Source organism: Spinacia oleracea, chromosome 3, assembly GCF_020520425.1.
Source record: "Spinacia oleracea cultivar Varoflay chromosome 3, BTI_SOV_V1, whole genome shotgun sequence".
In the NCBI taxonomy this organism is placed as follows: domain Eukaryota; kingdom Viridiplantae; phylum Streptophyta; class Magnoliopsida; order Caryophyllales; family Amaranthaceae; genus Spinacia; species Spinacia oleracea.
The window spans coordinates 80,986,873-81,014,079 of NC_079489.1; the positions used below are offsets into that span (position 1 = coordinate 80,986,873).

The following is a 27,207-nucleotide window of genomic DNA, read 5'->3' on the forward strand; positions in this document are numbered from 1 at the left end:
GTATTGACTCCAACCCTAAGCCTAAGCCTCACGCTGCGAAATTGATCCCGCGTTCTGTCGCAATCGACCCAAAAGTCGAACATAACGTATCCTGCCCTTTGTAGCTGAAGAATTAAGCCCGGATACTGGAACCTTGCTTGGAAACTCGAGATTCGTTAAATAAAAGGAGAAATAGCAAAGCCAAAGTGGTTAGTTTTTTGAGAACCACAACACACCTCTCAAAGGTGCGTTGTAATGTGTCCCTTCGCATGATTTAATCGCTTTCATCACCCTTTTATAAAACTGTTAACTATTAATCTGATTGTTCTATCACGCCTAATAAAGATAATATCTTGGACAATTGAACTATCATGCTAGGTACCTTAAATCAATCTAAACAAGATAATCACGATCGATTTAGTATTATGTGTTGCATATTGCTAAAATCAATTCAGAGTAGTTTAATAGTTAACGCATGTCCCTTCAATTATTTATGCTGAGCTAGTAAGGATAACCTGCCTTTGGAGTTATCGAAGAGCACTCCTCTCGGTAGTTACAGTCCCCCGAACTCTCAATCTCTGCCCTGCGGGTGTACGTTGAGCGATCCCCACACCAGGGATCACAAGGGAACCTATGGCCGTCGTGGTCAAACATAATTGCACTCCCTTTATGCCACGATAACCGGGTTTTGTCAGTTTTTCTCATTGTCGTTAAAAACTGAATGGCGACTCCTATATTACTAGTCAATTGGGTGTAAACTCACAGAAAATCCAATTACACTTGATCTGACAACGTCACGCCCACGAGGGACGAGGTCACGCATTAGCCTCGTGCTTTTTCGACCCCCTCACACCGACCGTGGTTGGGTCGAGCTGGAGCAGCGGCGGCTCTGGGTCGCCGGAGCAGGGGATGGTTCGTTTTTTGGAGCAGGGGTCGTGGGCGGCTCTGGAACGTCGGAGCAGGGGCTGGGCGGCGAGATATGGTTCGTTTTTTGGAGCAGGGGTCATGGGCGAGGGGCTGGGGCTAGCCGACGAGGTGTGAGGTGTGTGCGGTGGACGGAGTAAGGGAGCAGGGGAGGTGTGAGGTGTATGCAGGGAGCAGGGGAAGGGGCTCTGCGTTGGTGGTTGAGGGTTGTGAGGTGTGTGCAGTGGCGGTGGAAGGATTAAGGGGTGGTTCACGGTGGAAGGAGTCAAGGAGTGAAAGGTTGAGGTGAGATGGGAGTGAAGGGGGGGGTCACAATTTTTATAAGGGTAGTTTTGTACTTTTAACATTAAAATGAGGGCATTTTTAGCGGATTAGGACGTCGACACGTCGTTTAAAAACTCCCAAAAAAATCCCCGTCTCCCAAATTGAGTCATTACAACGTCGTGCAGCTCCACACATTCAGAACCAAAGTAGAAAAGGTGAAAAAGAAAATTGAGAATGAATGGCATAGAGAACGCACAGCAGGAGAGGGAGATCAAACTATCAAAGAAGCCAGTTTTTGTTTGTGGGTTTCCCCCAACAAATTAATTTGTAATCTTCTTTCTGCTAATTACTTGGAATTACAATTAAAAAATGGCTGCATTTCTGGGTATAGTCCGTCCTGTTCATGTTCTCTAACTAATTTTGCAAATCAAAGACTCAAACTCTTTACGACTTTACCTCCAGATTCCCAGTTTCAGTTCCAAGAAATGGGTTATCTTTCCATCACCTCCATAAACGAACTTTTCAAATCGTCCCAACTTCTAATAAGAGTAATTGATTTTTCCTTTTTGTCGATGCCCAATTATTTTCTTTCTGGTACTTTAATTTACAAGTAGTTTGTATTGATATATAAGTTTAATCATATATTAGTAAATTTGTTTTAGTGAATTTAACATTTTTGGGTATTTTTGGATTTATGATTTAATTAGTTTTTTTTTTTTTTTAATTTTAACTTTTTAATTAATTAAAATAATTAAAGTATAATTAACGGTTGATTATAATATGATTAGTGACTAATTGGCCGAAATACGTGTTAAGGTAGCAATTGACAACAATAACTAAAAATCTAGGTAGTAATTGACAACTTTTAACAAGCTAGGTAGTAATTCGCAAAGTCATTAAAGACCTAGGTAGTAATTGACAAATTTTCCATTAAAGTATAACAACTTGTATTATATATTTATATGGATTATCATATAAAATAACGCTATGGATTTGAAAGCAAAAAAAATTGCCATAGGATTAGTGATTAGCAAATATCATAAGATTTCTATTCCCGATTAAACAATACTGATTAGTAATTATCATAGAATTTCTATCAGCATGTTCAATTGTTAAGATACAATCCTAGTCAGTGGCATACTAGGAGTATACTGAATACAGTGTTAGAATTAGAGTAGGAATATGGATCCTAGTATTAGACGCAGTAGTATTGTTAGTTTAGAGTCTTTATGTGAAACTCTAATACTGTGCACTATATATTCTTTGCTTTATTATCAATAAGAACAACAACTTGATCTTATATTTGTCATGGTATCAGAGCAAGGTTAGAGAAAAAATTTCCGCATTATTAAAACAATCACACGTTAAGCTATGGGCACAGATGATGAAGAACCGAAATCCAAGCCAGGAGATGAGCTTGCTAAGGCATATTATCTGGGTTCAAGCGATGCACCCGGAAACATTATCACGCCAATTAAATTGCGTGGATCAAAAAATTACGATGAGTGGGCTGCCTCTGTTCGTCGAGCCCTCATATCTAAGAGGAAATTCGGTTTCGTTGAAGGTAAAATTACAGAACCTACGGACCCTGACAGGCTTGCGGATTGGATTGCAGTACACTCAATGCTCGTTTCATGGATTTCACACACCCTAGAGGAATCCCTACGATCCACTGTTGGGGATTTCGATGATGCCGGCGTTATGTGGCTCTATTTGTAAACACGATTTTGCGTGGTAAGTGGCACTCGAATTTGTCAATTAAAGAAGAAACTTGGAAACTGTAAACAACAACCCAACGAACCAGTAGCAACCTACTATGGGCGACTCTCGACTTTGTGGAAGGAATTCATTGCCTATGCTCGTGTGCCTAAGTGTTCATGTGGGGGGTGCAAGTGTGATATTGCTGGCCAAATTACACACATACGGGCTGAGGACTATTTACACTATTTTCTGATCGGATTGGATACTCCGTACGAGGCTATACGAGCACAGTTGCTCGCTCAATCCCCCCTGCCTAGTGTAGAAGAGGCATACCTGAATGTTTGTAATACCGAAGACTTGCGTGCCGAAGAGAATCAGGAAGGTCGTGCACCAGTTGTAGCATTCAAGGTTGAAACTCGTTCCCGAAACCGAGATGATGATAACAGCGACAAATTATGTAATCATTGCAATCGGATAGGGCACGAAGAAGAAGGGTGCTTTCAGTTAATCGGCTTCCCGGAATGGTGGCCGGCTGATCGGAGGGGAGGCCGTGGCTCCGGCAGGACGGGAAGCAGGGGCGGTAGAACTGGCCGCGGAGCAAGGGGCAGCAACTATGGCAATGGAACATCTTCTGGAGCAGCGAACAAAAACAATAACACCACTGATAGAGCAAATAAGGTCCAAGCCCATAATGTCCAACAAACATCCACAAACAATAATGGGCTTGTTGATGGGCTAGCAGGAGTTTCAGCCACTCAAGTTCAGCAAATTCTGGACATTCTAACATCTAAGGCAAAACCGAGATTACAGGGTAAGATTAATACTAATTTGCTTTGGATAGTTGATACAGGAGCGTCAAATCACTACACATCTGATCTTTCACTTTTGAAGAATATTCGGACAATCCCGAATTGTCCTATCGGACTCCCGGATGGTCAGACCGCCATTGCAAATCAAAGTGGTTCGGTAAAGTTGGAAGGCGGTTTTGAGTTAGACAATGTGTTATTTGTACCTCGTTTAAATTGCAACTTAATTTCTGTAACACAATTAAGTGATGAATTAAACTGTGTTGCTCAATTTACTAACAAAATATGTGTTATACAGGACCGGTCGACGAGGAAGATGATTGGCCTGGGTGTTAGAGAAGATGGACTTTATTTTTTTCGTGGAATTCCGTTTGGGAAAGTGTGTGCCGTCGAGACAGAATGTGTGGTCGAATTGTGGCATCAACGAATGGGACATCCGTCGGAAAAAATAGTGAAGCTTCTCCCTCCTGTTAATAGTGCAGTTAGACAAAATAATAAAGTGTGTGATATTTGTCCTCGTGCTAAGCATACTAGAAGTAGTTTTCTCGTTAGTACAAATAAAGCAAGCAGAGTGTTAGAATTAATACATTTGGATTTATGGGGACCTTACAAGACACGTTCGTCTTGTGGGGCTCGATATTTTTTAACTATTGTAGATGATTTTTCTAGAGGAACATGGATTTATCTGCTTCGCGATAAAACTGAGGTTGGGTTTACGTTTATGAATTTTGTTGCAATGAGTAAACGACAATTCAATCAAGACATTAAAATCATACGAAGCGATAATGGGACGGAATTTAATTGTTTGCAAGGATATTTTCTTAAGTCTGGCATTTTATTTGAATCTTCATGTGTTGGCACCCCTCAACAGAATGGTCGAGTAGAACGAAAGCATCAACACCTTTTAAATGTGGCCCGGGCATTGCGTTTTCAAGCAAACTTGCCTAAGAAATTTTGGGGGGAGTGCGTGTTGGCGGCATGCTATTTAATTAATAGGACACCTACTCCATTGCTTGAAAATAAAACACCATTCGAAATGTTGTTCAAGAAAGTACCGTCATATGATTTAATCCGGGTTTTTGGATGCCTTTGCTATGCCCATAATCAACGAAGTAGAGGAGATAAGTTTGATTCCCGTAGTCGAAAGTGCATTCTTATAGGATATCCGTTCGGAAAAAAGGGTGGCAATTGTTTGATTTAGACACACGAGAATTTTTTGTCTCTCGAGATGTTCGTTTTCATGAAAAAGTGTTCCCGTACAATGACAAACTCCAAGATATTTCAGAATATTCTAAGGAAAATATGGTGGACTTTGAATCAGATGATGCAGTAGCACTGATTGGCAGTAACACCGCAGGCATGGCTACAGAATTTGATACTTGCAGTCCTACGTGTAGGCAGGCTGGCGCAGCACCTGCAGCAAGGGGCGAGGCGCAGGAGGCGCACCACAATGTGCAGGAGGCGCTGCATCATCTGGATGATGCGCTGCCCAGTGTTGAGGCGCAGGTGGAGGCGCATGAAGAAGCGATGCCTGATGCGCTGCATGAGGCGCACCACAAGGCGAGCGAGGCGCTGCAGCAACAGGGGCAGAATGCGCAGGGCACGAGCAACACTACAGCTATTAACCAACGCAGCAGTGACGAAGCTCGGCAAAATAATAATGCTGGGCAGACTGCCTTGAGTGAGGAGGAGGAGTTTGGTAGGGGGAAGAGACAAAAATTCCAATCATCAAAACTCCGAGAATTTGTGACACACACTATACGGAAAAATAAAAGTCCATCTCCGAATTCACCCTCGACATCATCTATCTCAGGTACTCCCTATCCTATAACATATTTTGTTAATTATGAACAGTTTTCTGCAAAACACAGACACTTTCTAGCAGCTATTACGGAGGGCAAAGCTCCAAAATCCTTTAAAGAAGCAATGAAGTACAAAGCATGGAGAGAAGCTATGGGGGCAGAAATCGATGCTCTTGAAGGGCAAGGGACATGGGTCCTAGAGAAATTACCTCCGGGAAAGAAAGCACTTGGGAGCAAGTGGGTGTATACGGAAAAAAGAGATGAGGATGGAAACTTGATTCGGAATAAGGCAAGATTGGTCTGCTTAGGAAATCATCAGGTAGAAGGTACGGACTATAATGAAACCTTCGCACCGGTTGCTAAAATGTCGACAGTACGAACATTTTTAGCAGTCGCAGCTGTGAAAAATTGGGAAGTACATCAAATGGATGTACGCAACGCTTTTCTTCATGGTGATTTAGAAGAGGAAATTTATATGAAAATCCCTCCTGGCTTTCATAAAAATAATACTGATATGGTCTGTAGGATGAAGAAATCTCTATATGGTTTGAAACAGGCACCCCGGTGTTGGTTTGAAAAATTGTCTACCGCTCTGGAAAAGTATGGATTCAAGCAATCCTACTCCGATTATTCACTTTTCACTATGTCGAAGGGAGGAGTTCAATTGAGTGTCTTAATCTACGTTGATGATATGATTATTGCTGGAAATAATGTATTTGCGTTAAATAGTTTTAAAGCATATTTGAGTCAGTGTTTTAAAATGAAGGATTTGGGTCATCTGAAATATTTTCTAGGCCTCGAGGTTGCACGTAGCAAGAGTGGTTTTTATGTGTGTCAAAGAAAATATGCACTAGACATTATTTCAGAAACAGGTCTATTGGGTGCTAAACCGTCAGATTTTCCGATGGAGCAAAATCACAAATTAGCACTAGCAGACGGTAAGGAGATGGAGGATGGGGAGAAATACAGACGCCTAGTAGGACGTCTTATTTACTTGGCAGTTACTAGGCCAGACTTGGCATACTCTGTACACATTTTATCTCAATTCATGCAAGCACCAAAAGAGGAGCATTGGGAAGCAGCATTGCGAGTAGTACGATACCTGAAAAAGTGCCCGGGCCAAGGTATACTTTTACGTTCTGATAGTTCATTACGGCTAGAGGGATGGTGTGACTCGGACTGGGCTAGTTGCCCATTAACTCGCCGATCCTTAACCGGATGGTTTGTTCTGTTGGGTTATTCTCCTGTATCCTGGAAAACTAAGAAACAACATACAGTATCGCGATCATCAGCCGAAGCAGAATATCGTTCAATGGCAGCAATTACTTGTGAGTTAAAATGGTTAAAACAGTTGCTCGAAGATTTGGGCATCGAACATAAGCAGGGCATGAACGTGTTTTGTGATAGTCAGTCTGCCCTTCACATTGCACAGAATCCAGTGTTTCATGAACGGACAAAACATATTGAAGCAGATTGTCACTTTATACGAGATGCAATTAAGGAAGGAGTAATTCGTCCTTCATACGTGTCAACAAAGGTGCAATTAGCAGATATTTTCACCAAAGCACTAGGAAAAGCACAATTTGAATTTTTTCTTGGCAAGATGGGCATTCGTGATCTTCATGCTCCAACTTGAGGGGGATGTTCAGTGGCATACTAGGAGTATACTGAATACAGTGTTAGAATTAGAGTAGGAATATGGATCCTAGTATTAGACGCAGTAGTATTGTTAGTTTAGAGTTTTTATGTGAAACTCTAATACTGTGCACTATATATTCTTTGCTTTATTATCAATAAGAACAACAACTTGATCTTATATTTGTCATCAATCCTTAATTTCTTATGATGTCTTCTAATTTGGACGTAATTACTTCGTTTTATAATGCTCAATGTTATATCAAATTTGTATTGTTGGTGGTTTAGTGGAACAGGAAAACAGAAACAAGAATTGTTTTTTTAATTTTTATTTTTAATCTTATACGATATGTAAATGTCCTTGGTTAATGGTTAATGGTTAATGGTTAATGGTTAATGATTACTTTGTGCGGATTACAATTCTTTCTGGGCAAGTGCAACTAATGGAAGGAAAATTAGAGTATTAGAAAACCATGAACTTTTATGGAGCATCGATAATGGTGCCCCCAAGGCCTTGATGCATCCTTCCTTTACAAGTGAGCATATCTATACCTAGTATTTAAAAAGAAACATCATAGGTTATTAAAACAAAAGCTTTTGTGTAAGACCGTCTAACGGTAAGACCGTTTTTTTGATACTAACTAAACTAATGTAAAACATAACTATAAGTAATAAAATCATAACTAATTGAATAAAAAAATAATTAAGGTATAAAGACAAATAGTTAAATTTTGAGTTTAATAGTTATTATTTTCGAACAAACTTATTAGTAACTAAAACTCATAAAATCTTTACTAATTGATCTCATTACTTAACTAAACAGTTTCATTGTTTAACTAATTGGTTCAGTGCTTAACTAATAGGTTCGGTTGCATAACTAATTGGTTTCGTTGCTTAACTAATTGAATTTCAAACTTAACTAATTGGTTTAAGCGGTTAACTAATTAGTTAAAGTGCATGCATAAAAGTGGTCTAACAGTTAGAGCGTCTTTCCTAAAAGTTTGTATTATTAGAAGCCATGTGGCATCTCATTATTAGAAGTCATGTGACATCTTAATATTAGAAGCCATGTGACATCTCTCCTTTCATCCATCATTTTATTTTATTTATTTCAATTTTTCTTTATTGTTTCTATGATTTACAACTTTTAATGCCTCTTCCACTCCATTTTCTTTATTCAACATCAAGTTATTAATAGTCTAATATACTCATTAGTCTCTTCTACTCTACCTAGGGATGGCAATGGGTCCAGGATCCGACCCAGATCCGGTTGGACCCGATCCATTTATAAGGGTCTGGGTCCAAAATAATTAGACCCTGTGGATCTGGGGCGGATCTGGGTCTTTGTTCAATGGGGCGAGTCTGGGTCTGGGTCCAAGAATTAAAGATCCAGATCCGGTCCAGATCCGACCCACAGACCCATATATATAATTTTTTAAAAAAATTATTAAAATTTAAATATGATTCTATCTTTATGTGCCAAACTTTATTAAGTTCTTATGATGCTAAACTATTTAAATATTGTTTGACGTGACATATAAATAATAATATTAGAAACTTTAAATACTTATTGTATTACAAGGCTAATATGATTTTTTTTCCTAAACAAAATTAACGAATATTCCATATTTAGTGGTTTGATCAAAGCAACGTTACATTTACATACATAAAATGGGCGAAAAAATTACGCAATATATGAAAAATGAGGGACAGATTTTTTTGGAAAACAAATACGGTTAGACCCATTTAGGACCCAGATCCGACCCTAGACCCATTAGACCCAGTGGATCTGGGTCTGGATCTGATTTTTTTGGACCCAACGGATCTGGGTCGGATCTGGATCCACCTCTTAAAAAGCGGGTCTGGGTCTGGATCCTGTCGGACCCGGTCCAGATCCGACCCATTGCCATCCCTAACTCTACCCCTTAACATCCAATATTTATTCAACATATAATTTTTATATTTTTCCAACCCTCAAATTACACCTCTATTTAATTCATATATTACCAAAAATCACAAGTACTCACTAATTAAAACTTCAAAAGACATCTGAACAACCGCTATACTATTTCCCGTTCTATGAACGGGCTCAAAAGCTAGTGTAGTTGAATGTCTTCCTTGAAATTTTGATAATAGGTATAGAAGAGGGGTTGATAACTATCTTTTCGGATTAATGGAACACATTGTATCGAATCGAAATTAGAAGAATACTTCCTCCGTCCCTTAATACTCGACCTGTTTTGACTTTTTGCACTATTCACATAATTCACTTTGACCCTATTTTATTTCTAGTATATGAAAACAAATGTTAGTATATAATATATTGTTGGCTTCATTTATAAGTTTTTATAATATGTATTTAAAGAAATTGTTGGTCAAAGTTGTGCATTGGCAAGCGTGTTTGGTCAAACAAGGTCGAGTATTAAGGGACAGAGGGAGTATATTAATGTTAATACTTTATAGTGTTTGATTTATTTTAATCTAATACTTAATTAACCTTTTACTAATGTTTCTAAAGATGAAATATTTAACTTAATGTTATCCACTCAAAAAAAAATTCAAATATGATAAAGTTTTAAATGGATAAATGTTGATTTATATTATAATTTATATTGTTATATTTTATGATTACTTTAACGTACTTTTAAGTTACTATAATACAAAAAGTAAAATTAAAAAAACCTGTTTATACGTAAGTTCTTGATAGGAGTGTCAAAGCTGGAAGAGCAACCGCCCATACACTTTATTTGCGGTCACACGGCCATTACGGTGAGTTGTGAATCACTGACTCAGTAGTCAGTAGTGATTCGGATATTTTCCATTTTCTGCAAATTGGACAATGGCAATGATACCGATGACAATGGCGTCGCTCAACTCTTTCTCTCTCCTTCCATCATCACTCATTCCTGCCAAACTCCACCTCCCTTACTCCTCCTCACTTTCTCCGTCCTCCTCCTCCTCCTCCTCCACCGCCACCTACGTCGCCTCCGTCGCCTCTCAATCTATCTCCGCCGTCACCGCCACCGGCGTCGGAGAGGATCTCCCGGTCAATTACGACGAGTATATGCCAAAGGCATCCCCCTCGGACCGGCGGAGAGCAGGAATTCTCCTACATCCGACATCATTGCCTGGACCTCACGGCATTGGTGATCTCGGCGACCAAGCATTTCAATTCATCGATTGGCTTCATTCTGCTGGCTGCTCCCTTTGGCAGGTGGTTTTAATTTGGTAATTTTGGAGAAATTTAAGATTGAATTATGGTTTTAATTTGGTAATTTTGTTAATTATTTGCTGGAAAAATGGTGGCAGGTTCTTCCTCTGGTCCCCCCTGGCCGAAAGGCGAATGAAGAAGGCTCGCCGTATTCCGGCCAGGTCTTTTCGTTTACCTTTTTTTTTTAATAGTTGTGACAAAAGAAATTTTCTTAAGTATTCATCACCAAATCACAACCTCGTTAATTCATTTATTTCAAAACTGGGCTACATTGCTTAATATAGCTCAAACTTTTGATATGTTTGCAATCTTTGACACAAATTCAACACCCTGCCAAGAATAACGCGAACTTTTAAATTTATGATTGCCAAATGAATGATGATACTCATTGGTCCCCTGAAAATCTGAAATAATGGTTATGATACTCATGAATCTTAAAAAAGGTTTGGTTCTATTTCTTTAATCATTAGATAACACTCTTATATTAAAACATATAAATTTGTCTTGAAAAGGAAAAAGAATCTCAAAACTTTTTTTCTTCCAGTTATTTTTATGCATTACGGAAATGTTTACACAAGGGTTTTGAGCGCAGTGGATCCACATTGCATTACGAAACGTAAGTTCCACAAATCAGCAAGAAAAAAAAAAAAAGTAGAATTTAAAAAGCAGAAAAAAGTGGAATATAACGTGACTGTGATGTGATCACGTGATGATGCTAGACATTTGAATTCACTAAAACTGCTTGTCGGTATGTAGTAAAGCATCACTGTTGTTTTCTTAGGTCTCTTCTGGCCATAATAAACAAGACATTGTTTTAATCGTGAAAAGCTCGAATTCAGGATGCCAATTGTGGAAACACTCTGCTGATTTCTCTTGAAGAGCTGGTAAAGGACGGTTTATTGTATGATGAAGAACTCCCTGAACCTTTGTAAGCCTCGTTACACTACTCGTGAATCCCTGCTCTTTGTACCTAGATTATGTTAGTTTCGCTTCTGTCCTGTATTGTTGCTCATCAAAGTCACATGTCCTATTGTAGAGATGCAGACAGGGTGAATTATGATACTATTGCCGAGATAAAGGATCCTTTGGTGGAAAAAGTGAGCATCTTCTCGAATTTTGATTTCTATTTCTACCTTTACTTTCGTTTTGAAGGAGAGAGATCTTCCATGTGTTTGATTAAGATTCTCATTATCATCAAGTTATACCTATACATCAGCATACATCTTACTGTGTTTATATTTCAAGCACCGTCGCTATTTGCATTTAATACCTTAGATTTCCTGGTGGTCATTTGGTGTGATTGCTACAATAAGCTATTGTGGTGGGTTAATACCACAGGAAACTAGTTTTGAATGCACGGTGATCCTACTCCCTATACCCTTTCACCTTAGCAGTTGATCCTTGAGTTGTATTTCAGTCATGATGCAAAACATAACTCAATTGTTCCTCATCAAAATCCATAGTATTCATCTGAGAGAAAACATAACAAAAAGTTAGCTAACACTAACTTGGAAAATGAGAAAAAACATTAACTTAATTAATGTTAGGAAACTAAATGATAAGTCCAATTTAAACCCCTGTTACAATTGATGGGGAAACGGGATGTGCTACCTAGTTTTGGTTAAGCAACGAGTAACAATAACAAAGAACAATTAAGCAAGCAAACCAAGTATGAAAATGGAGAGGGAATTTAACGTGGGAACCCGAGTGTCGGGAGAAATCCACCAATCCATTATGAAGAACATGATGATGATGAACAACAAAGATTTGAAAGCTTTAAGCAAACCATGAAAGTTTTCCCTTCAAACTCTCTTCCTCACCTAAACCCTAAGTGTATGAGATTCTCAAGAGGCTACATCTTTGCTTTAATTCATCTAACATAACCTAATTACAAGGCTTATAATGGATATAATATAGTAAGGGCAACTAAACAATCTAAAGGATCAACATTAAGCCACGACATTGCATTTCTTCTTGAGTTCCTGATCATCCATCTGCGGGCAGCAGCTGCGGGCTGACCTCAAGTGCTGCATGCGCACCTTCATCTCCCTTGCCTCGCCATCAATCTCATGCATGAGTCCTCCCTTATGCCTCCTTGTGATCTAGCCCTTGAGCCCATCTCCACACTCGTCAAACGCCAACAACTTGTAAAGAAAAATAAGATGATCAAATACGTCCTCCAGCAGTCGAGCCTACGAACCATTGCCAAGAGATTTCACACTCAGACTTCTACAGTTGAGCAGGATAAAAATGAGAATTTTCTTTTCAAGGTAGTAAATTTATATACTTATAGATGGATTAGAGTAGTATATTTTATCCATGGGTTATTAAAGGAGCAAATGTGTGCAGTCTGGGAAGCGTTTTCTAGTCAGATGAGTGCTCTTATATCTGTGCCAAAGATTAGTGATATTTTGTTATTTGGGGCAGAGGGAGTAATCACATTATGGATAAGCTATGATGGAGAATTGCTATCGTGCTTAATATCCCACAGGGGATATGCCTCATATTTTGCAAGAAAGATAAAAACTGTTTCTGGCAGAAGTGAGAGGGAAGACTGCATACATTTATTAACTCCCAAAGGTGTTCCTTGCATTGAGGAAAAAGCTTATAGTCATATATTAGAACTTGTCCCACTTGTTTCTTTTACATTAAAATGAAGTGCGGCATATGCTATTCTACCCACTTTTCAGGGGTACAATCCGTACAAATTCTGATTTTAATTTGTGGATTAATATTTGTTAGTGGCACCTTGTTTGATAGGCTGCAGAGCGACTTATTATGAGTGAAGGGGAACTCAATAGGCAGCTTCAAAATTTTCGAAGGGATCCTGTTATATTAAGTAAGTCACATTCTTTGATTTACATTTTTTATGATTCTTGTTGTGTTCTAAACTATGTGATAATGTGATATGAGTTATGTCTATTGTACTAGATATAAATGCATGCGATGCGTGCTTCACATTTAAAAATAACATGTACGAAAACTTATAATACATTAACACTGAAAATATGAAATTTAAAAGAACACATATAAGTAAAGGCGTTTTACGTGGACAACAAACTCCTCGGGAGTTTGCTTGTGTGATAGAGATGTTCAGCTTCCCTGAAAATTTAAAGTAGGAGCTGCGTGGAATCTCAGGCCTGACTTTTTCTGGCAGCTCCTTTTCCGGATAGGACAGATCAAGGTTTTTGTTTTGTGGTGTGTGTGTTGGGGGGGGGGGGGGGGGTGGGGCAAGGGAATGAGAAAAGGTATCAGGATTTGAATAGGAAGGAATGGCAGAATAATCTAAACAATGACCAAGCGCTCTGCTGGTTGTTAACAAACCATGAGTAACTTCCGAAATAGAGTTGGCAAATTAGGGAATAAAGATACTCTTTATCCACGTTGGTGGGTAGGAGTGTAGGATGAAAATTTGCTAAAACCTCTGCTGATAATGTTTCGACAATCTTCTACTACGCAGGCTGGCTTGAGGATGCAGCATATTTTGCTGCAATTGACAGAGTTTGTAATACTTTTTCTTGGTATGATTGGCCTGAACCTTTGAAAAATCGCCATCTCTCTGCACTGGTGAAAATTTATGAAAGCGAGAAACACTTTGTAAGATTCTGACAAGCTTAGACACTTTAGTTAGCATGTACTATTTATGTTACAAATAATTTATTGATGAAGTACTCATACTTTCAGTTGGACAGATTGACTTATTCATCGCCCAGCAGTTTCTGTTTCAAAGACAATGGAAGAAAGTTCGTGATTATGCACAGCTGAAGGGCATCAAAATCATGGGGGATATGCCAATCTATGTGGGTTATCACAGTGCAGATGTTTGGGCTAACAAAAAACACTTTTTGCTGGTGGGTTCTAGTTTGATAATTATGTTCCATAACATGACTTGTTGTTTCTGTGTTATGCTATTAGATGTTTATTTCAGCATTTGGTGTTGATGTCCTTTTTATTTTTTTTATTTTGCAGAACAGGAAGGGGTTTCCTCTGCTAGTCAGTGGTGTTCCACCTGATGCTTTTAGTGAAACTGGTCAGTTATGGGGCAGGTTTGTGATTCTGAGCATGAGAAGTTTTTCACATTTTTCAAGTTGTTTAGTGGACTAATATGATGCATCATTCCTCCCACTGATGCCTGGGATGCTGCACAGGATGGTCTATTTTCAGTCTTCCTCTTTTTTCTTTATTTCTTTATAGGTCAGCTTAAGTGGGGTGATGTGTAAATTAGTCAATATATAACCTGGGGAATGCCTTGGCTTCGTTTGACAAACTGGATGAATGGGGAGTTAATGTGTATCCCATGATATCAATCTCTCCTTAAGAACCCGTCTAAGTATGTTATCTGACACGTCAAATGTCAAAACTGGGGCAATTATGTGTATGAACAATCACCAAATCAGATGCGGGATACAGCCTAGAATATGGATCAGAATTTGGGGAGAACAATATGGCTCTTTGACATCCCATATGGGCATGAACCATGACCAATTAGCTGAATATCTGTCAGATCCGGTGTTTATACTGGATAACCATGAATCTGTAAATAGAGGCGCTAATTGAAGAGGAGCAGATGAGCAATGTTCCAATGACCCATTTGGTGGCCATAAATGGTGGTGATGGTTATGTATTTATAGTTTTACATGTAGTTTTGTAAGGAAAGTCTCATGCCAAGGTCCATGGTAATGAAACTCTATCTCCACGCATGTGTTTTTCTTCATAAATTTCCATGATAATTCATGGCACTCAATACCACCTCTAGAAGTAAAGAATGGTAATGTAAGTTTATGTTGAAAAAGAGATGCTGGTGGACGAGCATTACCGTAGACATTCGCATTAAGCTCTCCTTACAAAATTACAATATAAACCAATTGTCATCATCACTATTTATCACCACTTACCAAGTAGGCTGCAAGAGGTGTGAATCTACATTTTTTTCCACTATTGATCCCAAGCCTCTATGGTTTGAGGAAGAGAGAGGAGTGGAGTAACAGAGAAGGGAAAGGGATAGGGCCCAAAGGTTCTGCATTACAAATATTGGACAAGAGAGGGTGAGCTTTCACTAGCTAATGTCATCTTACGAGAAGTTTAACGGCTGGCCCTTGATGGACAAGCGAGTTGAGGAAGTGAAGGATAAAAGATTGTTTTGTGGGCATGCTTCACCTACCACCCAATGGAGGAAAGGCGTACTTGGCCTATTACGGGAAAAAAAGGCTGAGAACAAAATGGCATGGATGACTCTGGAAGAAATATTTTCTTTTGCTCTTTCCTAGTTGTCATCGTTTTTCATAGAAGTTCGACGATATTATTTCCTCTTAGTATCTAGCGCACTTTAGTTTCTTGTATTTGGCCTTTTTCCGGTGTTCTCCGTTTCACTTTGTTATGGTGTATGTTACTGTACTGCGGTAGCCTGTAACTTCTTCCAGTTGTTTCTCAATGTGAACCCACTAATGCTAGTTATTTTGATTGAAGCCCCTTGTATGATTGGAATGCAATGGAGGAAGATGGATTTTCTTGGTGGATACGTCGAATTCAACGAGCGACGGATCTGTATGATGAGTTCAGAATTGACCATTTCCGAGGTTTCGCTGGATTTTGGGCTGTTCCATCAGGTATGTGTTTTATATTATCAGGCTTATAGTTATAGGCTTATAGCATTTGGTTACAGTGGTACTCACTACTCTCTACCTTAGTCATAATTGTGGGGCCATCATTTATTTGCAGAAGCTAAAATTGCAACGGTTGGGCGGTGGAAGGTCAGTTTCTCAGGTTGAAATTACTTAATAAAGCTCAAGCTATGGGTTCTGTACATGTTTCACTTATTTCTGATGCTGTTTGATGGCAGTAGGCTGGGCCTGGGAAGTCCTTGTTTGATGCAATATTCAAGACTGTTGGCCAGATTGACATTATTGCTGAAGACCTGGTATGTCAAATTAGATTTTGGCCCATTGTTTTATTTTTCCCGTTGCGCTAATATTGCCTAATGTTTTAGAGTTGAGGGTTGTGTGCTATTCTTTTGTCAGGATGCCTGTCATTATGATTGGTTTATAAATATCTGTTTACATGCCACTTTTGAGTTTTGACCACATTAGCTCCCCACGAGGAAATGGTAAAAATAAAAAGGTTAATGGTTAACTGATTTGTATGGGAATTGGTTGTAATTGTTGTTCTCGTGAACATTATTTGCTACTTGGTCTGATGTTCTAATTTTTTTTTAATTTTACATGCTATTTTGAAATGTACTTATTTTACTTATTCATTTATTTTAAACTTTACTTATTTTTATTATCTCTTACAATATTTCTTTTATAATGTATATACATTTTTCTCTTATCTTACTTTCATTAATTCCACTTTCTCTTCCTTGTTTTTTTCTTTTTACTTCCTGCTCCTTTCTGGTTTGATTGGTGACAATGACGATCTCCTACGACGATTCATGTTAGCCGACCCCAAATCATTTTGGGACTAAGGCTTTGTCGTTGTTGTTGTTGTTGTTGGTCTGAAGTTCTAAAACGTGATGTAATGTATTCTGGATACTTGATTTTACGTCATTGTTATCTTTATTACACTGTAAGGAATCTTTTCACTAAAATTAGATATGGAAAACACAGTAATCTTTGATGGAGATGATAAACACTGAAATAAGACAAACAGAGAACCCTTACCCTTGGAAGAAATGGTTAATGTATAGAAGTTTGAAATAAGAGAACAAGATAAATCTTCCCCTGGGAAGAAGTGGTCAATGTATAGGAATTGTCTCCTTCATGGTGAAGAAAATAATTGTTCCATAATTATATAAGCTGAAAAAGAAAACGAAGGTTGATTGGAAAGGACTATAGTATAATTCTAATTTTAACTTCTTAATCTAAGCCATAAACTTTTCCATTTCCGATGGAGCCAAATATTCATTTGTTCTTTTGGCTGTGGAATGTAATGGACTAAATCAAAATGGCTCTTAAAACCTTTTCGCTACCTTTCCATGAAGTAAGAAGATGGTCGTCTCGTTATCGTTGTTGGGTCAATTGGAAACAACCTCTCTGCAATTGCAGGGGTAAGGTTGCGTACACCCGATCCCCCCTTACCCCGCTTCTTGCGGGAGCCTGTTTGAGGCAATGGGATAATGATAATGATGATAATAATGATAATGATGAATCTGAGCCATAAATTATTGTAAACCTTATTGATGCCCACTATGAAACTTTAGAGAAAGAGAAGATTTTCCCAGCGAACTTTTAAGGAGGAAAATATGGACCTGTTGCTTTGTTATAGTGGTATCTAAGTGGGAGGAACTGAGGACTAGGAAAGAAAATGATGAGAACACAAAAATTATATCACACTCCAATACTAGTGCAGAGCATATAATACTAGAAAATAGAATTGACTGACTGTAGCATATAATCCAAAAGCTGGAGAATTTTATCTTTTAGGAAAACTTCACTTGGAACCTTTGTTAGATGTTAGGTATTCTAAATTATTTAATGGGTCACCAAATTAAATTTGTCACAACATGACCCGGTCTGAAATGACATCTTTACTTGTTATAGCTAGCCAAAGCTTTCCAACATTACCACAAATAAGAATAGAAATGCAAGATTTTCGACCTTGATCAGTTACAAGATTGATGCAGTTAACCTATTATCTTGGCGTGGAAACTAACCTGACAAGACATGAACAATTGTTACGCTCCACAACAAATACCTAAAAACAAATGCTGGGTCGAAAACGAGAGAACAATTATTAAAAGAACTGTTGGTCTGGAAGGCCAGATCAAGCAAATTTTCTGAAATCTAATATCATATGATTGAGAATGGTGATATCGATGCCTCTATTATTTGGTGGGGGTTAGGTTTAGGAGAGGTACCTATCAATTCTCAAACTTGTTTTGGATGCAAGAAGAGGGGCAATGGCTGTCATGGAATTTTATTTGGTTCTTCCTGCACTTCAACTGCAAATGCTATTTTTTGCCGAGATCTTCTTTCAGCTTTGCTTTCTCTCAATTGTTCCCTTCACGAGTCTTGCAATTAGCCTTTTATTTAGTGGATACTTCTGGTAGCTTAGATTCCAATGACTGAAACAATTTTCTACTAAGGACTATGTATATGTAGATCCCACTACTAGTATCAACATGTGTGCATTAGACAATTTTATCAAAAAATTCACATTCTGGTCCAAGTTATTTTTCAAATATCCATATCCACTATGAGAGTGTCAAGTTATCGGCATTGACATTTGAGGTGGAAGGTGGAAGGAGGAGTCCATGTAACTGAGGAAGATGTGGTGTTGCTTGGGAAAATGTTATGAGTGCCTTCTGTGTTTCTTCTTTTCTTGGCTGAGAAACAGATGAATGTTGTTTTTAGTAACATGTACGAAGTACTTCATATATTGTCTTAATTTAGCCAATTTACTTATAACAGGGTGTAATCACGGAGGATGTAGTCCAGCTGAGGAACTCCATTGGAGCACCTGGGATGGCTGTCCTGCAATTTGGTATTCACCATTTTTTGCCTTCTGATTTATGTTTCTGTGTGCTCTTCCTCTCACTCTCCCTCCCCTTCCCTCTTTCTTCCTCGTGATATGTTTTGCAAATTCTCTGTTTCGTAACGATGATGAAAAGGAATGGATGATTTAATGACTATGTTTGGTTATTAAATCTTGGTGCAGGTTTTGGAAGTGATGCAGAAAACCCTCATCTGCCTCATAATCATGAAAGGAATCAAGTAGTATACGCTGGCACTCATGATAATGACACGGTATAGTTCTTGCTGCACTATTCATAATGGTGCATTTGTTTTCTAGGCATATGGCTTAAAACACCGAGGCTGCTAATATCATGGACATATAGTGCAATTAGTGCTTCCTTTCATCTGATTTACCTTTTTCAATGGATGTGCTAATGTTCAGGTTCTGGGATGGTGGGATAACTTGAAGCAAGATGAGAAACATCATGTAAGTTCTCTTTTTATAGTAACCAGGCATTATATAGGGTATTAGAATAGCAGTTCCATTTGGACTTGTTTTATATTTTTCTGGTGTGTTTTTTATTCCTTGGTGTGCTTTCCTGTTATTGATACAGGTGGTTAGATACCTTTCTCTTGACAAAGGAAATGATATCTCATGGGGAATCATCCAAGGTGCATTATCATCGGTAGCTAAAACTGCAATCATACCAATGCAAGATGTTCTTCGACTTGGGGGTTCTGCAAGGATGAATATTCCAGCAACTCAGGTAATTTGAGGCCATTATAGCAGTAATGTGTAGATAAGATAATAACATTATTTTAATACTCCCTCTGTATTTAATTAAAAGATACACTTTGACCGGCACGTAGTTTTAGGAGAGAGTTGAATTTATTAAAATAAGATGAAAGTGGGATAGTGGGTGGATTATTTTTATTGTAGTAAAAAGATAATTGGAAGTGGGGACTATGATATCCCAAAAAAGGAAAGTGGATCTTTTAATTAAATACGGCCGAGTATAGAAATTGATCTTTTAATTAAATACGGATGGAGTATATCGAAAGTGGTTCTCAACACGCATATGTCAATCACGGATCACGGGTATCATAGAATTGGGATTCCGAATTCCACTGTGTTCCTCTTAGCGTTCTGCACTTCTTTTCTTTCTCCACGTTGTCAATTTGAACTTTATCAATTAATGTTAATATAGTTGATCGTTAGATGATAGTGATGTGGAAAAATATGAGGTGGGACACTAGATGGGCCAAATTGTAAGATTCAGGATCTCTAACAGTTAAAGACTTATGATAACAGTTGATCTTTCATATAAATGGTCAATTCTTCACATAGTGATTCCCTTTCTTTCTTTTTTTTACGGTTTCGAGGGATGGGGGTTTGAAGTGACGTGACACTTCTTCTGCGGACAGCAATTTGCATTTCTTTTTGGCTGCATAACAGCAGTTCACATTTGAATCCACCCTTCACCACCTTATCTATGTAGAATGTTGTATATGCATGATAGTGCTGATTTTAAGATATGATTTCCATAGAAGTAATTTAAAGGCCATAGTTAATTGCATGGAGTTTCCACGTCTCTGTTTCTTGCCCATGCCTTGACTGTCATCCTAAATGTAATGAAGATTAGGTACTTAAACATGTTGTGTCTGAAAGTTATCTAATGAAGATAGGTACTTGAACCTGTTGTGTCTGAAAGTTATCTCTTTCCTCTTCTCCATGCATTATTGTGCTTTCTTCTAAATTGACGGGGTGTTATACAGTTTGGGAACTGGAGCTGGAGAATACCATCTTCTGTGAGTTTCGAAAGCTTGGACACTGAGGCAACGAAATTGCGAGACTTACTGTCAATGTATGGTCGGCTGTAAATGTTGATAGATGATGAGATTGTGTATTTTACCTGAGCCTCTTCTGCAGTTTTGCGTTGACCCAAGTCAGAAGATATGTTTAGTTTATCATAAGAGAACTTGGTATCTCAAATAAAACAATGAAGTTGATGAAAACAAAGTGAGTCATGAGTACGATCAAACAAAGGATAAAGCACGTTCCCACGGCCCACGGGTCTCAAAAGGATCATTGAACACCAAAGGATTTGGGAGTTTGCAGAGTGGGAAGGACAAGCACAAATTCCAGCTACCAAAGATGTTCTTGGATTCTCTTTAACATTATAGTATTACAATCTTAGTTTTTATGTACTTGACATTGTTTACTTAATAAATAAATGGCTCTGAGTTATTTATAATCTTTACACCAAAAAGATGAAAGAAAAACTATGTAACGACTGTCTTGTTTCTTGAAATTATGAAGCCATTTCGATAGCTTTGATGCAATCAAGTACAGTTGCCTTGTTAGACATTTGAGCCATTAGAGCTTCATGAGCGGCTTTATTGTTCTTCAAGAGGGATGCTGCCAACAAAACCTGAACACGGATATCGCACGATGTATTAGGTCCCTTCCCTTGAGAAAGAGAACTATTGAAGAAGCGATAACTTAACTTACAGCCCATCTAGTGAGGTTCTGTTGCTGGTCTTTGCTGATTTGCGGTGTACTCCTATTCATAAATCTCTGTGTAGGGCAGTAGGGGTAACAAACAGAAACTGTAAACCTATAGCTTCAAATTCGAGCAACAGTTAACAAGAAAAACACTACAGACCTGTAGACTGAAAAGATCTGCAGATTGACCTATAACCTTGTCGTATGTTAGCCCCTCAGCAGCCAGTCCAGCCATTGACACAACAGCCAACCTGAGAAAGGACAAGATTAAACCATCTCTGAGTAGATTCAGGAATCAGGAGTTCACCCCTTTTCCTTTCGAAAACGCCCCTAAATTTTCAGGTGTGCCGAAATATTGGATAAAATATGAGGCACGAGGCAATGGGAATAGATAGGTTAAAGGCAGAAGATAGACTTGTACGGCACAAATACATTATTTTAAGGTATTCAACACATAAATGGCGAGCTAGCCCGAAGAAAATGTGATTTCTAAACCATCAAAGAGCTGTTAGATTAATTACCTGTCAAGTTCCTTGGAATCAAGCTGCCCACTGTAAATAAGCTTCTCCAACTTGTCACTAACAAGGTTTACATGTTCTTTTCCAATATCCAAGGAATAGCTCAGAATTGGCAAGCCAAGCATATAAGCAACTGTGAAGAACAGAAATAGTGGCAAGACATGTCAAAGAGCTATTAAGCACAGAGCTGGTAGCCAGTGGAGAGTGGATTTCAGGCAATAGTGACAATTAACGAAATAGTGCAGACATAATACCTAGAAAATGAGCCGCTTCATGTCTAGAAATGCGCTCTTGATAATCAGGAAAAACCACAGAGAATCCACCAATGGCTGCCTGGAGAAGTCTGCAATTAATGACAGACATCAATTTGATCATCCTCTTTTACAGAACAGAACAAGTTAAGGATAGGAAAGGAACATATGAAGTATGAGATATCTGCATGGACATTATTAAGATAATAAGTACTTACCCAGGTGAAACGCTACCCACGGCCAACACCACTAAAGAGATACTTCCAACCAGGTATGGCACGAAGAAGCCCCAGTCCTTCAATAAAAGCATGGTTAAATATCTCAAAAGAACCAGAATTCCCCTACTTTAAATTTAGGGGGCGTTTGGTTGGGGGTATTTAGGAAAGGGAAAGAGAATCAAAAGGAGTGATTCCCTTTGTTGTTGTTTGTAATGTTATTTCAATCATTCTGTTTACCCCTTGATTCCCCCAAATCCCTCTATATTGATTCCCCACCCCCCCTAAGGTATTGGCATTCCCTTTCCCTAAGCCACCATATACCCTCAACGCACCACCACATCCACCATGACCAACTCATAACACCACCTCCCTCCACCTGAGCCACGCTAACTGTCAACCTACCCTCGTCGTCGAACCACCGTTGACCACCCATCGTTCGCAATAGGAGGAGTCGAGAGGGAATCGCGGGCCAGTGGCTGGTGGACGGGTGGCGTCGATTGGTTGGGAGAGAGGGAGTCGCGGGTCTGGTGTTGGTGGACTGGTCGGCGAGTTTGGGGTTGGTGGGTCGGCGACGATTGGTTCGGGGGGAGAAGGAGTCGCCGGTCTGCTGTTGGTGGACTGGTCGGCGGCGACTGGTTTGGGAGAGAGGGAGTCGCGGGTTTGGGGTTGGTGGGTCAGCGGCGATTGGTTCGGGTGAGAGAGGGAGTCGTCGATCTGGGGTTGGTGGACTGGTTGGCGGCAATTGGTGGGGTGGTGGACTGGTTGGCGGCGATTGGTGTGGGTGGTGGGCTGGTGGTGGACTGGTGGTGAATTTTTTAGGGTTTCCTTGGATTTGTTCAAACAAACAACTCTTGCAATCTAAGGGATTTACATTCCATTCCATTCCAAACCCTTTCTTGATTCCATTCCCTTTACCCCGTGTCTACCAAACGGCCCCTTAAGAAATTGTGCACAACTGCCCACATTTACTGTCCATCACAACTTCAAAAAGGTTGTTACTTGTTAGTCATGTAAATTATGCAGGAATATTTATCAGTGGACATATGGAGGTTGTAACCTTTTGACACCGAAGATGCTAATTGTTTTCGTTCTTGACCAAGTAAGTAATGGAGATAAAAGGATGCAATTTACCCCTGGAAGTTGGCCAGCGAGAACTGCCACGAATCCTGTTGTGCCAACCACCGTAGCCAAAAAAGCTGCCTGCATGACTGAAAATTATCATTTTAAAATCTCCCAACACATAGTTCATTCAATACTAGAACCATCATGATGTGCATAGGTAACAATGAGTGAATGACTATAAGCTTCAAGCTAAGAGCCGGACCTAGCCAATGGAAGAAAGAAATTCAAGGCATATAAATTTTTATTTCTGCTGCAATTCTAAACATAGCATGCCATAAGAATCCCAAAGTACCCTTCTCAAAAGATGGGTGAACCGATTCACTTACATCATTTCTTACGCTTGGTATAGCTAGATTCTCAGCATTCTTTATCCCAAGAGTTGTCAGCTCCCTGAGTGAGGTCTGTACATTACAAATGCACAGAATGACTTTTCTTGAAGCAGCATTTGCTGATTTAGCCATTTATTGAACATAATATACTTACTGAGCGACGAGAGATACGCGGCTGAGAGCTCCACCTTTTGGCCCAACCAACTTCGCTTAACTGATCAAGAGCATCCTTCACACCATCACTGTCTTTCTGCATCACAATGTGTTTTTACATCCTTGCAATTTGCAAATACTAATCATCATTCTATCAGGTATAACAACTTGATCATACAAACATGAGAATATTTGATTTGTTGATATTTATACTAGAAATCACCAAACAAGCTGACAAATCGTGACCTTAAGCATAACATTCTTGAAAGATAAACCCACATAAACAGTGCTCTCATACCCAATTAATATCAGTTCTTAAGGAGTTTAAGACCTCAATTTCAGCCAAATCCATAACCTAAATACAGAAATTTGAAACCCTAGAGCCAAACCCAGCTAGACAATGTGACTTTGTGAGTAGTAAATCAGTTAAATCACAACAAATTTATACAGACCCAGAAAAATCAGAGAACAATTTCCGATACTGGGTGATTCTGGAATACATTCAAATTCAATTCAATCGCAAGGATATAGGAGAGAGAGAAGAAGGATGAACCTTATCAAGAGCGGATTGAAGAGTATTGAAATCAACAGAAGGAAGAGCATTAGCAGTAGAAGAAGAGGATTTGATGATAGTGAGGCGTTTCGTGCAACAAAACCATTTCTTGCTAACTAATGCAGCAACGCCACCCACTGCAACTGCTGACATCCTTGTTTTCACACTGCACTTCAACACCAGACCCTCAGATTTCTCAGATAAGGTTCTGTTTTCGCGCCACTACTAACTGCTAATCTGCTATAACTCAATTTCACCAACTTTCATTTTATTCTTCTTTTTTTTCCCATTTACTCACTCACTTGATGAACTCTCGTTATATTCATTCCTCCCTATGTGGATGAAATTAAGTATGTGTAAGTTGATCACCCACGTATTTAAATGGTTAAATCCACGGTTAAAAAATAATAATGTCATCAAAACATTCCACGTATTTAAATCAACGGCTAAGAGCAACTCCAATGGTGGGCTACAAAGTGATGTAGCTAAGTTTGCCACATCATATTTCTAGCTACAATTAATTTCAGCTATAAACTTTCACATTGGTGGGCTACACTCTCTTGTAGCTCCCTATAATATTTAATTCATATATTTCCCCTTTTATTTTTTGAGCTACCTGCCCAAAATAGCTACAATGTTTTAGTGGATGTTGATGTCATTATTACAACAACGGTGGACTACCTGCTCATATATTCTTTTAATTCGTGAGCAGGTCCATTTTGCAACCATTGGAGTTGCTCTAAAGAAGAATAATTATCGTCAAAAAAATATTTCACGTAATCAAGTAATTATAAAATTGACGTTAAAAAAATTACGAAGTAAATAAAAATATTTCACGTAATCACAAAAACATAAAATTGTTGTTAAGTACTTCGTATCTTGTTTTTAGTCGAACTTTGTGATAATTAACTTCTCGAAATTATTTTGTTAAGTATTGTACTCAACTACAGAGCAGAACTTTAATTTCACCAATATTTTAAAAACATCATTAACTTCATTTGTTTAACGAAAAGTCAATTTTTTTAATATTGACTTTGTTTTCCACCAACATTTTGCGCATGTTGTACACTCCTACGGTCCTACCAAAATTCCCACGCGCCTTTTTTTTGTTTCTTGTTCCTTTTTTATATATATATATATAATCCACAATATCGGTGGCCTATAGTCCCTTAATTTTTTTTCTCAACATTTTTGCAATCACTAGATTGCGTTGAAATTGATGCTGAATAATTGGGTAATGCATTCAAATATATTCTTCAATTTCAATGAAATTAATGGTTATAAATAGTATAATCCACCTTACTGTGTTGTGACTAGTGATTGAATGATTCTTAAAGAGAACTTCTGAAACTGCAATAGTTCTACCGAATAAGCTATTAGAGAACCTAATTTACGACACAAAGGTGTGAAATTTATTGTTTAAACTTGACTTGTTTTAAAAGTCGTTTAGTTGTCATGACTACGCACGAGTATTAATTATTTACAAACATGCATGTAGTTGTTGCTCCCTCCATCCCTTTTAAATTTTTACATTCAGTATTTTTTTTTTGGTGCAAACTGGGAGTCAATTTACCATAAAAAAGAATGTTTAGGGAGGTTTGTCCACCTCAATTACAGCAGAAATAAAGTCTGGTGACATATCCCATAAAATAACTTGGTTACACACGACATTAGTAGTTCTACAGTGCTTAGCTAAGCAATCTGCTAATCCGTTCCCATCTCGCTGTTCATACTCCAGTTTCAAAGATTTATTCCTTCTCATAAGGTCCCTGCAATTTTGTACAATCAATTAAGTAATTAGCATCCCGAGCTATTGTATCATTGAGGATCGCATCAATGGCATTTTTTGAGTCTGAACAGATGATGATATTCGTTAAACTTCTTGCTTCAATCTGTTTGCAAACCCATCTGAATTGCTCGAATTTCTCCTGTGAGAATGGATTTGATACGTCCCTTAAAGCCATAGCCTCAAATCCAATCTTCCTTTGAGTTTCTACATTCAGTATCATGCACGCAATTTAACAAAAAATTATGTGAATACAAATTTTATTTCTACTCAAAGAATGCAAATTATATTTATTAATAATGTTATAACTTTTTATCTAAAAGCTGATATTGGAAACAAGGTTGTCTCTGGCAATTTGGAGGCCCTGTGCTAAATACAGATATTTGGCCCCTACAAATTTTAAAGGACAATTATTTAATGTAAAACCCATAATTATTATATTAACACGGAGTATTATTTTGTTTATATAAAATGCAGATTCAGATTAATAATATGGTTTAACGTTTTATGGGTTTAAGATCAAGAATCGAACACTGGTATCAGCTACAACACCTATGACCCGACACCAACTAGGACAAAGATCATACATTGTCTAATATAGCAGCTGTTAATTATATATGGTAAAGTTCTTTGGGGACAATTTGTTGGGCCTCGAAATTTTATGGCCCGATGATATAGATCCGATTAGACTGCCCTTTATCCGGGCCTAATCGGGAAAGTGCGAGAGATTAATACTCTGATAGAAAAATGTGAGAGTTTAATGCCCTAATAAAATTGATTGATTAAAATAATCAATTGGTATATCTTTTGACAAAACATTAGGTACATTTAATCATTTATGTTACAATTTCAAAAGGAAATTTCTAAACATAAAAATTAAAAAGAGACCCTCAAAATAAAATATGTAAGAATAAAAAAGGACGATAAAGTTATTACTCCGTATAAAATTAATTCCACAAATCATTACTCCGTATTAATTAATTTTATATAAAAGGT

At 38.3% G+C, this 27,207-nt stretch overlaps 2 protein-coding genes across 3 annotated transcripts; one reads left to right on the forward strand and one right to left on the reverse strand.

The window, feature by feature from the left end:
- Nucleotides 1–9,816: 9,816 nt before the first annotated feature.
- LOC110787247 (4-alpha-glucanotransferase, chloroplastic/amyloplastic) lies at nucleotides 9,817–21,118 on the forward strand. The gene is made up of 16 exons (XM_021991828.2): nucleotides 9,817–10,325; nucleotides 10,421–10,483; nucleotides 11,162–11,250; nucleotides 11,359–11,419; nucleotides 13,083–13,161; nucleotides 13,783–13,919; nucleotides 14,015–14,173; nucleotides 14,292–14,368; nucleotides 15,789–15,928; nucleotides 16,041–16,072; nucleotides 16,165–16,239; nucleotides 18,731–18,803; nucleotides 18,978–19,066; nucleotides 19,218–19,262; nucleotides 19,390–19,542; nucleotides 20,552–21,118. Exons 1-16 carry the CDS (start codon nucleotides 9,951–9,953, stop codon nucleotides 20,654–20,656), a joined length of 1,752 nt encoding a protein of 583 aa, XP_021847520.1. The 5' UTR covers nucleotides 9,817–9,950; the 3' UTR covers nucleotides 20,657–21,118.
- Nucleotides 20,916–24,748, reverse strand: LOC110787249 (uncharacterized). 2 transcript variants are annotated; one of them, XM_021991832.2, is made up of 10 exons: nucleotides 24,426–24,748; nucleotides 23,874–23,969; nucleotides 23,717–23,791; nucleotides 23,400–23,468; nucleotides 22,269–22,345; nucleotides 22,054–22,142; nucleotides 21,803–21,932; nucleotides 21,442–21,532; nucleotides 21,288–21,353; nucleotides 20,916–21,207 (listed from the first exon to the last, which is right to left on the reverse strand). In XM_021991832.2, exons 1-10 carry the CDS (start codon nucleotides 24,576–24,578, stop codon nucleotides 21,088–21,090), a joined length of 966 nt encoding a protein of 321 aa, XP_021847524.1. In that variant the 5' UTR covers nucleotides 24,579–24,748; the 3' UTR covers nucleotides 20,916–21,087. The 2 variants fall into 2 exon arrangements, with proteins under 2 accessions (XP_021847524.1, XP_056696498.1); XM_056840520.1 differs by having other exon boundaries at nucleotides 23,874–23,994; nucleotides 24,426–24,552.
- Nucleotides 24,749–27,207: the final 2,459 nt, after the last annotated feature.